The following is a 13,396-nucleotide window of genomic DNA, read 5'->3' on the forward strand; positions in this document are numbered from 1 at the left end:
TAATGAGTTCTGCGTGATGGTCTCTACAAAATAAGGGACGGATCGTTCTTGTCATTTTAATGAAACAGTACTCCGATTAGTGGATTGTAGTTTATAGCTTAGGAAACAAAGAAGTTACTAAGCACATATGTATGTACGTAACACCGTTGAATTATATTTTCCTAATTGGTTCTAGACTAGTATAATCCAAATATCAAAGAAAAGCTCCACTGACCAAAAAAGAACCACATGTCTTCCGTGTTTAGATATTTGCCTTCGTTGCTAGCAACAATTATCCCCAGTCTACTGTTAAATTATTTCCATTATTTAAACACAATTGTTGGGCTCCATTAACTAAAATGCGTTTTAGATTTCTTCTAATACCTTTAAGAACTTATAGTACAACTATTCCCTTGCCTTTGTTTAACGTCCATGGTAGAACTACATGTTTAAAAAAAAAAATGTAACAAAAATGCGTCCTCGTTTACTTAAAAATATACAATCAAACATTAAAACATGATCCATTTGTTCCACCTGAAGGCGTTTCAAACATTGGTAATTGTGCCGCGCCATATCAAAAAATATCGATGCAAACTCGAAAGCTTACGGTAGAGCTGTCAAAAGAAAAAATCGAAATTGGGCTTACTCGTCAAAAACAAATCGCATTTAAATTGATTAATCGGAATACATGCTTAACAGAAGAGTTTAACAATAACATTAAAATACATTTAACAGATCAACAAAAGATTTAATTGTTTTTAAAGCAAATTACTATATAATATGATTGAGACAAACATATATACGAAATTCATTGAATCAATTATAGATCAAATTAAAATTCACAGAATTCAAATATAATTAATAATATTAATCCAAAATTATTTTTTGATAAATATCAATTTATCGATAATTTAAAAATATCGAACTAATCGATTCTGAACTTTCTAGCTCATGGTCCCTACGCCAATTATTAGTTATAAATTCCGATTCTAAGGCAAGCGCGTGGATTTAGCTCGGCTTTTGAAATGGAACCAATTTCGCATCTTATAAAGCAAAGTCTGCCCAATTACCTATCCAGCTTACCGATTCCCGATACCATCGGAGGCTGGTTTAAGTTATCTTGTGAGTGTCCAATTAGAACGTAAAGCGCCCTAGATACATTTATATGCTCCGAGTGAGACGTAGCTTTGAAAATGTCTGTTTATATGTACATATATAAAATGTGTACATGTAATAGAACCTAAAAGCTTAAAGGTTATGGTGCGAGGTGCAATTTCAATGCACACTGTACAGAATTCCAGATACTGGCCCCTCAGCTATTCTTCAAACTATTATGCAACAACAAATATTGCTGTTTCGTTGTTTTTGTTGTTTTATGTCAGACAACAACAAACAAAACGGACCCCTATTTTTTATCGGCTTGTTAATGAGCGAGATAAACCAAATTTAATTATTGAGGTGAAAGTAGTGTAGTCTCGAATGTACACGAAACTATTGTTTTATAAATTCCTTTATTTTTACAGTAAAGGATTGGCTTGCGCTCATTCCGCCTACAGCCGTGGTTGCTGGCATTGGCTATATGAGCTATTTGGCTTTTTGCCCAGCTGCCCAGGGCAGATGCAGCGCAAGGAGCGGTCGTGTCAATAATTTTGTAAAAAAACATGAGGCAAAGGTTGTGGATATGATCGATGTGGAGGATATTGCTGAGAAGGTGGCCCTTTGTCGTTGCTGGAAAACCAAGTCGGTAAGTGGCCCCTTTTACTCCTCTGATGAGGTATATGTATGCATACTCTCGAATGGTCCGGCTGTGAATTGGGTTTTATTGGTTTGGGAGTTTTTCTAACACTGCTTGGACTGGGCACAATGCAATAAAGAACCAACAACTTTATGTGGGTTCACACTATCAAAGAGACTTAAGACAGTGAGTGACTTGATAACGACCACAGATAACATCTAGAAAAAATGAATGGAAAGAGTCGAGTGGGCTCGACTCTTAAATACCTTGTATTCACTCCCACAAAAACATTTTGAAGTTTTCTTTTTGATTAAAATTAAACTAATTTAATAAAATGAATGTAATCAAAAATACAAACTCATCCTTTCCCGGACTTGGCAGACTCTGGAAACCAAGTTTGGTTATTCTAGCTCTTTTACTTTCTGAGATCCTTACGTTAATACAGACGAACGGACACATATATGTACTTTCTGCCCCACCTCTTCGTGTTACATACATTCGCATGAAACTAGTATACCCTTTGGCTACAGGGTACAAAAATGGGGCAATAGACGTTATCGTTGTGAGGCTGTATAACAAAGTTGTCGGTCAATTGGATTCTTGATCTAACCATCTTTAGTCTGGTGCAATACTAATTAACAAAGAATAACCTAAAAATCTGTATAATCTTTTTATTTATTTTTCTAGTGGCCCTATTGCGATGGCAGTCATGGCGAACACAACAAATTGACGGGAGATAACGTGGGACCTGTTGTCGTAAGGAAGTAAAACATACTGCTTTTAAAATTAGCATTTGTTGAAGTTTTCTAACAAAAAATTCTGTAACTAATTTACCCAGAGCTCATTTATAATTTGCCTTTAATGATGCTTCAAAATTGTAATCAATTGCTAGTTTAGTAAAATCCGAAATCTATTCTAATGTAACTTTAAAAGTGAAGCCAATAAAATTGCCGAAATGAATTGAATTCATTGGAAATTTAGTTTAATGCAAAACCAATTTTAGTTTATATAAATTATGTATTCCTGTTGCAGGCTGTTTATGTATTTCGTTGAAATTACAAAACAAAATTCAAATACAAATGATTACAAAAAGAGAATTAGAAAGCCGCATTCGAAACTGCAAAAAGGGCAGCTGGACGTCGATGACTGCTAACGACGATGTCTTTTTGTTTAAACATAATTACTATCAGTTGGATAACTTAGGAATATAGACATCGTTCATTCGTCGTGCATTATGAATCTCAAAATTTTTATTGTTTTTGTTTTCTAATTTTTGCGAGCGTTGGCGGCAATGATGTTTAGCTTATTTGAAAATCTTGCCCTGGTTGAATTTGCGGCCATTTTTATCGGCACCGGCCCAAGAGAAGTATTGAGTGACGAGCTTTTTGGTTTCCTCGCTCTTGGGATCAAGCTTCTTCCAGTCGTAAACTTCGTAGTCTACCTGCCAGTCGGGCGACAAGGTGAAGGCAAGATCCTGTCCACGCCACACCCACACGCCAGAGATGGTGCTGTTATTGTCCTCGCCGAAGAGGCACACAGAAGCAAATGCCTGTTTGCGCATCTTGTCCAGACGCTGGAACATGCCGGTGATGAGGTTGCAGGACATGAATACTTTTTGCAGTTCATCGTTGTATTTGTACTCGCCAAACCAGATGGAATAGTTCTCGGGATCGAACTTTTCAAAGAAGTAGGGAATGGACTTCTCCTCGGCCTCATTAGAGTACACACGCTTGAAGTCATCGAAGTTGAAGGTGCCCTTTGGCATGGCATCGAAGGGATCCTTGGATTTGGGCTCCAGAGCCAATGCCTCATCAGCGGCATCGAGTTCCTCAGCGGGTTCATCCTTCTTCGCTTCCTTCTTCTCCTTGGGCTTCTTTTCCTCCTTTTGTTTTGGCTGCTGTTGCTGCTTGCCGCCGGTCTTGGCCTGGAATTCGGCATACTTCTTCGGATCGAAGACCAACGCCTTTTCGCAGATCTTGAAGTCCTTGACAACAGCCTGAACCTGCGGCTGGTTCAGAATGGTAACGAACCAACGGTTCAAATTTCCAAATGCACTGCGCACGCTTGGCTCCAGAACGTACTCATACAAATGCAACAGGCTGCTGAAGACGACAATGTCGGCCAGGCTGATGCGTTCGCCGGCCAAGTAGGTGACATCGAGCAATTTCTTGTTCAGCAGCTCCAGCACGACGAGCGCGTCCTGTTTGGCAGTGCTGTTCTTCTGCTGAGGCAGAATACCCAATAATGGGAACACCCATGCGCAGGAGGCAGGCACGATTTCATTGTCAGCAAAGGAGACCCATTGTTGCACCTGAGCTTGGACAAAGGGGCATTTACCACCACGCAGCTGCTCGTTAGCCACATAGTATGCGATGGCATTAGACTCGCTCAGGTATTTGCCATCGGCGGTCTCGAATGCTGGCACCTGTAATTTGCACACGCGACACAAAAAGATTAAAATGCCGATAGTGCGTGTTGCTGACGTAGCAGCCGGCCAGACCAGCCCACACCTAATACCAATAATTACTTACCTTTCCGCTGGGGAACTTCTTTAGGAATTCCGCCGATTTGTTGGTCTCGCCAAACTTAAAATTATCGGCCACTTTTACCTTTGCGCCTGAGTACTGGGCAGCAATGAGTGCCTTGTACGCGCGGAAGTTTTCGGGATAAGTGTAAAGAGTCTGTAATTAAGAAATGTGACAACAAAAGACCATCATTAACAAGTACTACAATATTTGACGAACAAAATATGCTATCATTTGCAATTAAATGCTATCGGATGTATTCGCAATTTGCAAATTTAAAAAAATTACTTACTCCAGTCGCCATCGTGATTTGCCGGAGAGAAGGAAAAAGACAGCGCGGCTAGCGATGTAATAAAAATCGATGCATAAAAAACATCGATATTTTGAAATATTTTTCGAAAGCACGGCATATCGTCTTTGCATAGATGTTTTTAAAAACATCGAGCCAGCTCCAACTTAAAATATAGGGACGGAAATTTAACGGAAATGTAAAAATTCGGTGACGCGACGCAATTTTCACCCAAAAAAATAAATATAAAAATTCTACTTGTTGCTATGCAGGTATTAAGCGTTAATATAAATGTAATATATCTATATGAATATATCTCTTAAAAAATTAACTAACAAGTCCCAAATATGATAAAGAGAGTGATATTGATTAATTTAAAGTATAATTCACAGGTAAGTCATATTTTTTAAATTGCAATATTTTGTTGGTTGATTTAAAACAATTAATAGTTTTTTGCAAACATTATACGATTAAAATTTCAAAAGCCTAATTTGCGATCATTACAACATTTTTTTAGATTACCAGTTTACAGGAGTATTGTAAGCTTGGCCTTTAGTGCAAGTTTAAGAAGTCGTAAAATTACATGCAAAACAAAAACTTTTACATATTCAGCTATAGTTTTGTAATTTTGGGCTGGTTGCTATATAAATGTCATTAACACTGCTTTCATAACTGTCTCGGTATTCGCCCATCACTACAAGGGATGTGACAAATCAGAAGATTTGTGTGTTGACAAACGAGTGTAACGCCGTTCATTGAGTAGGTGGCCTCGAAGTCTGCGTTTTGGGTCATCGATAGCGTTTTTTTACATCCCTATACGAATGCTACGCGCAGAATTTTTACGCGATTTTCTGCGTTTAATTTATAACAATAAAAACAGTTTAAAACATAATATAAACGTGTAAGTGGAACACTTTGGAAACAATTTCAAGTATTTTTTGAACAATTTGTTCAAACGGTATTTACAAATGTTGAGCGTTAGAGTGAAAAAGTGAAAACTTGAGTGGCCTAAAGAAGAGGAAGCAGACGTGTTTGTGTGTGTTTGCGTGCGTGTGTGTGAGGCAAGGAGAGATGAAAAAAAAAAATGAAAAACCGTGAACAAGCTACACACATTTTAAGCAGCAGACGGCATTAATATGCCAATTTATTAATATAAATTGTTTATATTCGTAGCAGCGTTGAAAGGCACCGCGCACTGCCCGCAAATGTTCGCCTATAAATATGTGAGTTACATTTAAAACTGCAGCGCCTAGAAACGGACTTCCAAAAAAAAAAGGAAAAAACTGCCATTGAACATCTCAAGCTCGCCACGCCGCAAACCGATCTGCATTATCTAACTGAAAAACTGTTAATTTGATAAATACATTTTGCGATTGTTGTTGCTATTTTTGTTGATATTGTTGCTGCCCCTGCGCTTTCTATTATTTACAATTAGAAGCATAGCCAACCCAAGCGGGGTTATTTTTTTTTTTTTTTTTTTCTCAGCAAACTACAACCGTTTGTCGCTGCTTGTGTGTGACATGTGACCTTCGTTACAGCAACAAAATCAATAACAATATAGTTAACGTTCACTCTTTCTGCCTTGCATTCACCGGCAGTCCGTCGGTCCGTCTGTCCATTTGTCATTCAGTGAGACTGCCTGACCGTGATTGTATGTTTGCTCGTATGTACGCCCCACCAAACAATCAAAAAAAAAAAAAAAAAAGCACTTGGCTCACCTGCCCACCTGTCGCCCACCGGCAACGCAAGTTTCGCTTTACATAATAAGCCGAATGACCAAATACTAACTTGTTAAACAATGGCACAAATATATATTTTTTTCGTCATGGATTTCTTTGTACTCGTAGATTGCGCTTTCAAAAGGGTGCGATAAGAGTAATAAATGCGCAAGCATGTGATTTAAGGCCGGCTGACGCATAAGGAGGCACTGCTAATCACTTCTCGAATTGATTTTATATTCGAATGACCAAACATACGTATAGACCTGGGCAACATGCGCACTTGTTATCAAAGCTATGATATAAATTGCGAGGGAAGTTTATAAATACACAAAGCTTATTCGCGTTAAACATTATATACTTATAAATTATTTGCTTCAATAAAAGTGATTGAATGTATCATGTTCTTATCAAATTAAAAGTAACTTAATAGCTCATACAATTTCGTGTTGTGTCAAGCGAGCTTGTGATATTCGTTTGCGTTTTCTGAGCCAACGTGGTTATCCCACACCTTTGAAAACATTGTGTTGATAATTTTTTCCGGAAGAAATGTCCACCAATCATACGTTTCTGGTATTGCAGGATAATGAAAGATGCACGAATATGACGTAACTGAGCTAAAAGAGGAACTTGACAGTCTTCCCGTAAACGAAAACTACAATTATATACAAACAAAAACATTACCGCCGCGACCAGCAAGACAACTTGAAGCTTCCATCAATTCAGAGTCGCACAAGAAGGATATAAAAACTAATTCTATACAACAATTTGATGATATTATCATAATAAGTGACACAGATAGTGAGCAAAAGGACGATAAAGACTCAGAGAAATCATCCTCTGCCTATAAGGCCATATATCCTGTAGTTGAGGAATATACCGACCAGCTGCCAATAGCTCACCTACCTTCCAAAGAGGAAGCGCCAAAGAACGCTGCTGCGGCAGTCGAGGGCGAAGAAGAGGTAGAAAAAGCATCGCCAACTAAACGCAAACGAACACGTCGGGTATATGTAGCGGAAGAATCGCGTTGTGCCAGCCTACGCTCAAGGAAACCCCCACAAACAGAAGCAACAGACATTACAGAGCAAACATCGAAAGCTAAGCTAACGCGTCAAACAACACCATCGCCAACACCATCAGAATCTAAGGAGCAGAAATATATTCAGTCAGGTAATTAAGCAACAATAAAAAGCCGTGCAGATATTTAGTTCCTTGTGCTCGGCAGGATAAATGCATATAACGGGTAGAGAAGCTAAAGTCGGGTGTTCCGACTTTGAAATACTCTGTGCATATGTGTGAAATTATTATTATAACTTCCTGTTAAATCGGCTTATCATTTTGAAACTTGGCATACGGACTATATAATAATAATAACTACAAGTATATTTTCTGAATTTAAATGAAAGATTCCAAGAAATACGGGAGTTATAGAAAATCACTAATTGCGGGGAAGGGAGGAAAATTCAAAATTCACATTTTCCGCGTATTTACATAAGTGTCTGGGGCGAAAATGTTGTGTCCCTAACTTATGGTCTCTGTGATAGGGGGAAGAGGGGGGAAATCAAAAAAATAAAACGAACTCGTATGGCGTACGCACATAAGGCATCTTTGTGTAATATTTGGTGTCTCTATCTCTTATAGTATAGTCTCTGAGATCCAGGTCTCCTCGTCTTGTCATGCTGAATATATATAGAATAGAATATACTATTTTTCACCTCCCGCAAACCAATATACTCTTATACATGAAAAGTACTCTCTTTGTCAGTGTTTCATTCATAAATACATAAAATTGTAGAATCGAATACAAAACAATGACCCCAAAAAAAGCATGTATTGGTAAAAAAAAAGAACCACAAAACAAGGTGAGCGAAAAAAGAACAGCTGGAAATGCCGATGAATCTGAATCACGTTTGCAAGATCTTCGCGAAAGGGTGTCTAGAGCCATATAAACGGAACAAGAATGGGAGTCGCGACTTCGGCAAATGCGCGAAAGGGCATCTACATCTAAAGCCATAGAAATAGGAACGGAACAAGAACGGAACAAATAAATTTATTCATCAACGTGTCTGTATCAATCATTACTCCATCCTCAGTTTAAAAGAAAAGTAGTCCTTTTCCAACTCTAATATTATATTGTTAATAATGTAAATTTGTTAATATAACAATGTGGATTAGATCAATATAAGACAGGTTATAATTTCATATCAAATAACAAAAATATTAGTTGGAAGGTAATATCTTTTTCGAATCAGTTTATTTATCTGCACTGGATTATGTTGTCTCTTCTAATTGCCTATGGAAGTATTTCTAATAAAATTTTTTCCCTCACTACAGAGCAATTTAAGCCGGAGTTCTGGAATTTAATTGATACGCTTGAGGAGCCGGAACCTAAGCCTTCTCGTAAAAGAGCCCGAGTCTTTGGTGGAAGGCAGAAAAGGAAACGGACTGCAATACCACCACTCGATACGGTCTACTCACCGGAAACAGCGGCGGCCATTAAGGCGGCACAGTTGGAGCTTGAATCACAGAAGCCAATTGGACGTAGCGCTAGGAAGCGTACGGCCACCATGTCTCTGTACGACCGTCGTTATCAAACAACCGATGAGCGACGCGTGGGCAACGGTTATAATAATAGCAATTCATTGCGGTCGGGTACTATGACTGATGCAGACACACAGGATATTACTAGCAGCAGTCACCAGTATTATGTTCCCTCAGGGGGGAACAGTGCAAGTGGCTCCAATGCCGGTCAAAATGGCGCTGTGGCCACCCTGAGTCATGCACCAGCGATGGGCACCTTGTGCAATATTGGCAACACTTGCTATTTAAACTCTGTTGTCTATACCCTACGCTTTGCGCCCCACTTTCTACACAATCTGCACCATCTCATCCAGGATTTGAATGTGGTGCAGCATACCATCTCGCGTCAGCACAACGCAAAGTCTGCGTCGCTAGGCAGAGGTGTGAGCGGTGCTCATTTGGAGAATGCACGCAGCTGGAGTATCAAGGATTTGGTCAATAGCAATAACACCAATAACGCCTTGGAGCCGTATAACAATAGCAATGGCAGTGTCAGTGGTCAGACTAACTGCAATACCGTTTTGAGCAAATCAAGCCATCAGTCCGTGACTGAGAAACTGCACGAGCTCTATCACAGTCTCCATGGCAATGAGATGGCCGAATCCACAGAACCCTACCATGCAGATACATTGTTACATGCCATACAGGATGTGAACGCCACCTTTGAGGGTAATCAGCAACAGGATGCGCATGAATTTCTAATGTGTGTACTCAATTGCATACGCGAGACAAATCAGTCGCTCATTAAGGCCATTGCCGAGTGTCCTGATGTCATCGCAAATGGGTAAGTGTGAAAACAGACGAAGAATGACGGTATTTAAAAAGATTTCATAAAAGAAAATATATATGTATATACAAATACTTTTTTTTATGTAATCATTATAAATATATATATTTTACCCAAATTGATTGAAATGTATACTTTCAGTATACAAATACAAATATTGTTCATCTTCAAAGAGTTATGAAAACATTAGATATCAGAGGGTGAATTGTATATAATGTAATAATTGTGCATGAAAATATCCCAATGTTGTACCAAATCAGTTGAATATATAATTGTTGTACATACATATATACATTCTGATCAATATTATTTTATTAATTATTTGCTTTTACAGCTATATTGCAAATCCAGATGAAACTGACTCCAACGATATGCAGGATCGCATGGATAGCAGCACTGCCTTGGCACTGAACAGCGGTGGCAATGGATCTCTGCCAACTAGTCATAGCACATCGACAAAAACGTCGTTTTTCTCTAGAAAATCAAAACGAAAAGATGAGGTGAAATCGTCAAAGAGCACGCGACTGCAATCGCCGCTGAAGGACAATCTCAGCCCCACGGCAAATAGCTTAACATCAGCGCCGGCCTCAAATAGTCTCTTCTACTTGAATACAGTTGATCTCAGTGGCCTTGGCGGCGCAGGAGCCACCAGCATTCCGACACCGCCAGCGCCTTCGTTGCCGGCCAAATACTCCAGCGATGATGAAGTTAATACGGTTAGTCTGCTGAAGGATAAAATGCGACTGGAGGAGCGCATACGGGAGCTGAACTTGAATTTCTTTAGCTCCGACTTTGAGGGCGTTGTGGTGCTAACCACAAAATGTCTAAGCTGTGAAACAATTACACGGCAAAAGCAGGGCATGCTCGACATTTCAGTACCTGTGCCGATATCAGGCTATGACAATGCCGAATTCAATGACAAACCCAGCGCCTATATACAGGTATAATTACATAATTATTATATTGGATTGGTCCAGAGGTGTTAATCATAAATTTGTGTTTGGGAACTTCTCTAACGGCTTTAATGATGACGCCAATTAACGCCCATTCTTGTTTCTTAAGAAATCTGTTACGTAAAAACGTTTGGAGTGTTTAAATTAAATTTAAAATTACTATTAAATTGTTTCATACTTGTACTAATTTGTGCATATCTCTAACGTTTATCTTTTGTACAGAACTCGTGCATTACCCGTGAATATTTTCGCGGAGATAATAAGTACAGCTGCAATCAGTGTACTGGCTACACAGAGGCCATACGTTCCGTTTCGTATGAGGTGCTGCCGCGTCTGTTGGTCATCCAGCTGAATCGCTTCTCGGGTGGCATGGAGAAGGTCAGCACGTATGTGCCCACAGCCTTTACACTGGAATGTTTCTGCGCCAAGTGCTGTGAGCGGAGCGAGGGCGACAAACTGCATGTCTATAAGCTATATAGTGTGATTACGCATGTGGGCGCCACACTCACTGTGGGTCATTATATAGCCTACACATGCTTTCTGGATTTGGCCAGCGAGTATGTAAACTGCCCAAAGGATCGTCGCAACAATACGCCCGGGCAACAACAACAGCAGCAACATCAGCAGCAACCGGCGAATGAGAATATGGCACCCAATAATGGTAGCAGCGGAAGTAGCAGTATAAGCACCCCCGTTTCCACGGCCGCCTCAGTGTTAGCATCGTCGGGTACCAGCCTTATGAAAAAAATGAAATTTGGGCGCAGCAAGGCGTCGAGCAGCGGAGACATGAGCAAGAACGTTAAACAGCTAAATGGCATTACCAGTAAAACCATTACCAATGGCATTGGCAAGCTGAGCATGAACACCACCTGCCATGGCGTCAACTGCTGTGCCATGCGCCTCTGCTGCGGCCAGCAGCAACATCAGCAACCAAATGCAGGCAGCAACAGCGCCAGTAGCAGCGATTTCAGCGAGGAGTCCCTGCAAAATGGCACCAACAGCAATCTCAACTACGGCAACAATGCCTATCCGCCGGGCTATGGCAGCACCGGTCGCGGAGGCGCCAAAGCCAACTACACCTGCCCTACGGCGGATCCCTTGTGGTATATGTGCGACGATGACAAGATCAAGGTGATGTCCCAGCGGGAATTCGAGGAGCTGCTCTCGGCTACCCGCAAAATAACCATCACACCGTATCTACTGTTCTATGTGCGTTTTGATACACATGCGGATGCGGGTAGGCAGGGCTCATCGTCTACGCCACCACCACCGCCATCGTCGTCGTCATCCGGCACACCACAGAGCTCCTGGTCAAATGATAATCTGCACAAGATGTGAGAGCTGTCAAGCATTGTGTGAGAAAATCTAAAGTGTCTAAGGCATCATTAGATATAAATACATGCATACTCGTATATGCGGAAAAGCAGGTCAAGCAGGTTAAAAATGTAAAAAAATATTAATAATTAATTATAACAAATTCACATGCATACATTTATTGTATTTGCTAAATAGATAATATGGTCTTTAGTGTTTAGGGCTGTATTAGAAGATGATAATGATGAAGAAGGCTGTTTGTTAAACAATGTAATCGTTGTAAGCTCTATCGTTTATCTACATGCATAACTCTATATTTAATGACTCTTTGAAAATTGTTTTTAACTAACTAGCGTTGACTGATGACCCTCCCATCCGCCCTCACAACAATACACATACAAACATATTACATATAATAAAATTGATAAACCGAGAACTCACAGAGGACTCATTAAAATTGAATAATGAAATCAATCATAAAACACAACACTAACTGCAAAAGCCTCGGCTTTTGGATTAAAGAATCGCTGTATATATACTTATATAAAAAAGCACTGCAGAAATGTATTGAAGACGAAATTGCTCTTTGTTCGTAATTTACACTCTTTTTAAAGCATTTATTTTATTTTTTTTACTTGTCTTAACTGAGTTGTTTCCTTATTCGGCATAAGCGCCACAACAATCTTATTGGACTCTAGTTTTAATCATCAAACTTATAGATTGATCAAGTAACTTTTATGAACGTCGTTTTTGTAATTTGAAAATGTTGAGCTTGGAAATCATATTTTCTTTTTATGTGTCAAAGGTTAAATGACATTTCCATTACCAATGAATTGCAATCGTTTTATTTTATTTTTTTTAAAGCAGTGAACGTTTTTGTGCAGTATTTGTTAATTGCAAAACAAAACAAAAGCAAATTTACAAAGCCAACACGAATTTAATACGTTGCAAACGGCTAACTAAAGCTAAATTTGTTTTTCCTATCGCACATAATATTAGAATGAAAATAAAACAGTTGGATAACTGAATTGATAATTATAATTTGTTAAAGGAAATTTAATAGCTAAATGTTGTACATTGCTGAAACAAACATGTAAATAAATTCGATATTGATTTATTTTGGAACACATAGCTCTGTAAACATGCATACAAGTATTACAAAAACAAAGAGCAAGTAACTCAAGATTACAAAAAAACATACATATTACAGAAATACATGCATAGTTCATCACAGTTTGTTATAAACAATGGGCTAGATACGCAAAAATGTTCATCTAAAGATAAAACTTATTAAAAAGAACAACGTGCATATATCAAATGTTAAATAGTTGTTAACTAAGCATTCAAAATAACATTCAATTCAAATTGTTTGAGCACACACACTCACACACCCATGCATAAACAAATAATACCCATACACTCATAAACACACACACGCGCTCCAGTAAAAGCAAATGAAAGTTTTCAACTCAGATCTGAAAAATGCTATTAAACGCAAAATAGTTGTACACAGTTT

The 13,396-nt window shown here is 39.0% G+C and overlaps 3 protein-coding genes across 4 annotated transcripts; 2 read left to right on the forward strand and 1 right to left on the reverse strand.

Annotated features, from left to right (window-relative positions):
- Positions 1 to 954: 954 nt before the first annotated feature.
- LOC115620687 (CDGSH iron-sulfur domain-containing protein 2 homolog) lies at positions 955 to 2,679 on the forward strand. Its single transcript, XM_030514055.1, has 3 exons — positions 955 to 1,101; positions 1,503 to 1,723; positions 2,402 to 2,679. Exons 1-3 carry the CDS (start codon positions 1,005 to 1,007, stop codon positions 2,480 to 2,482), a joined length of 399 nt encoding a protein of 132 aa, XP_030369915.1. The 5' UTR covers positions 955 to 1,004; the 3' UTR covers positions 2,483 to 2,679.
- Positions 2,680 to 2,934: 255 nt separating this feature from the next.
- LOC115620686 (elongation factor 1-gamma) lies at positions 2,935 to 4,558 on the reverse strand. The gene is made up of 3 exons (XM_030514054.1): positions 4,532 to 4,558; positions 4,246 to 4,395; positions 2,935 to 4,139 (listed from the first exon to the last, which is right to left on the reverse strand). The coding sequence occupies exons 1-3, from the start codon at positions 4,541 to 4,543 to the stop codon at positions 3,018 to 3,020; spliced, it is 1,284 nt and encodes a 427-aa protein (XP_030369914.1). The 5' UTR covers positions 4,544 to 4,558; the 3' UTR covers positions 2,935 to 3,017.
- A 770-nt stretch (positions 4,559 to 5,328) lies between these two features.
- On the forward strand, positions 5,329 to 12,584 carry LOC115621258 (ubiquitin carboxyl-terminal hydrolase 1). 2 transcript variants are annotated; one of them, XM_030514856.1, is made up of 5 exons: positions 5,329 to 5,429; positions 6,829 to 7,416; positions 8,581 to 9,610; positions 9,948 to 10,554; positions 10,789 to 12,584. In XM_030514856.1, the coding sequence occupies exons 2-5, from the start codon at positions 6,840 to 6,842 to the stop codon at positions 11,902 to 11,904; spliced, it is 3,330 nt and encodes a 1,109-aa protein (XP_030370716.1). In that variant the 5' UTR covers positions 5,329 to 5,429; positions 6,829 to 6,839; the 3' UTR covers positions 11,905 to 12,584. The 2 variants fall into 2 exon arrangements, with proteins under 2 accessions (XP_030370716.1, XP_030370715.1); XM_030514855.1 differs by lacking the exon at positions 5,329 to 5,429 and adding an exon at positions 5,485 to 5,751.
- Positions 12,585 to 13,396: the final 812 nt, after the last annotated feature.

This window comes from Scaptodrosophila lebanonensis, unplaced genomic scaffold, assembly GCF_003285725.1.
Source record: "Scaptodrosophila lebanonensis strain 11010-0011.00,11010-0021.00 unplaced genomic scaffold, SlebRS2 tig00000024-arrow-pilon, whole genome shotgun sequence".
Lineage (NCBI taxonomy): Eukaryota > Metazoa > Arthropoda > Insecta > Diptera > Drosophilidae > Scaptodrosophila > Scaptodrosophila lebanonensis.

What these genes read in the sequence shown, in the direction of transcription:
- LOC115620687 (XM_030514055.1), top strand. Translation starts at nt 1,005, where the DNA reads ATGGAACCAATTTCGCATCTTATAAAGCAAAGTCTGCCCAATTACCTA. An exon ending in AGGCTGGTTTAAGTTATCTT is followed by an intron (nt 1,102 to 1,502) that starts GTGAGTGTCCAA and finishes TTATTTTTACAG; the next exon opens with TAAAGGATTGGCTTGCGCTC. An exon ending in GTTGCTGGAAAACCAAGTCG is followed by an intron (nt 1,724 to 2,401) that starts GTAAGTGGCCCC and finishes TTATTTTTCTAG; the next exon opens with TGGCCCTATTGCGATGGCAG.
- LOC115620686 (XM_030514054.1), bottom strand. An exon ending in AGAAGTTCCCCAGCGGAAAG is followed by an intron (nt 4,140 to 4,245) that starts GTAAGTAATTAT and finishes TGCAAATTACAG; the next exon opens with GTGCCAGCATTCGAGACCGC.
- LOC115621258 (XM_030514856.1), top strand. Translation starts at nt 6,840, where the DNA reads ATGCACGAATATGACGTAACTGAGCTAAAAGAGGAACTTGACAGTCTT. An exon ending in GCAGAAATATATTCAGTCAG is followed by an intron (nt 7,417 to 8,580) that starts GTAATTAAGCAA and finishes CCCTCACTACAG; the next exon opens with AGCAATTTAAGCCGGAGTTC. An exon ending in CCTGATGTCATCGCAAATGG is followed by an intron (nt 9,611 to 9,947) that starts GTAAGTGTGAAA and finishes TTGCTTTTACAG; the next exon opens with CTATATTGCAAATCCAGATG.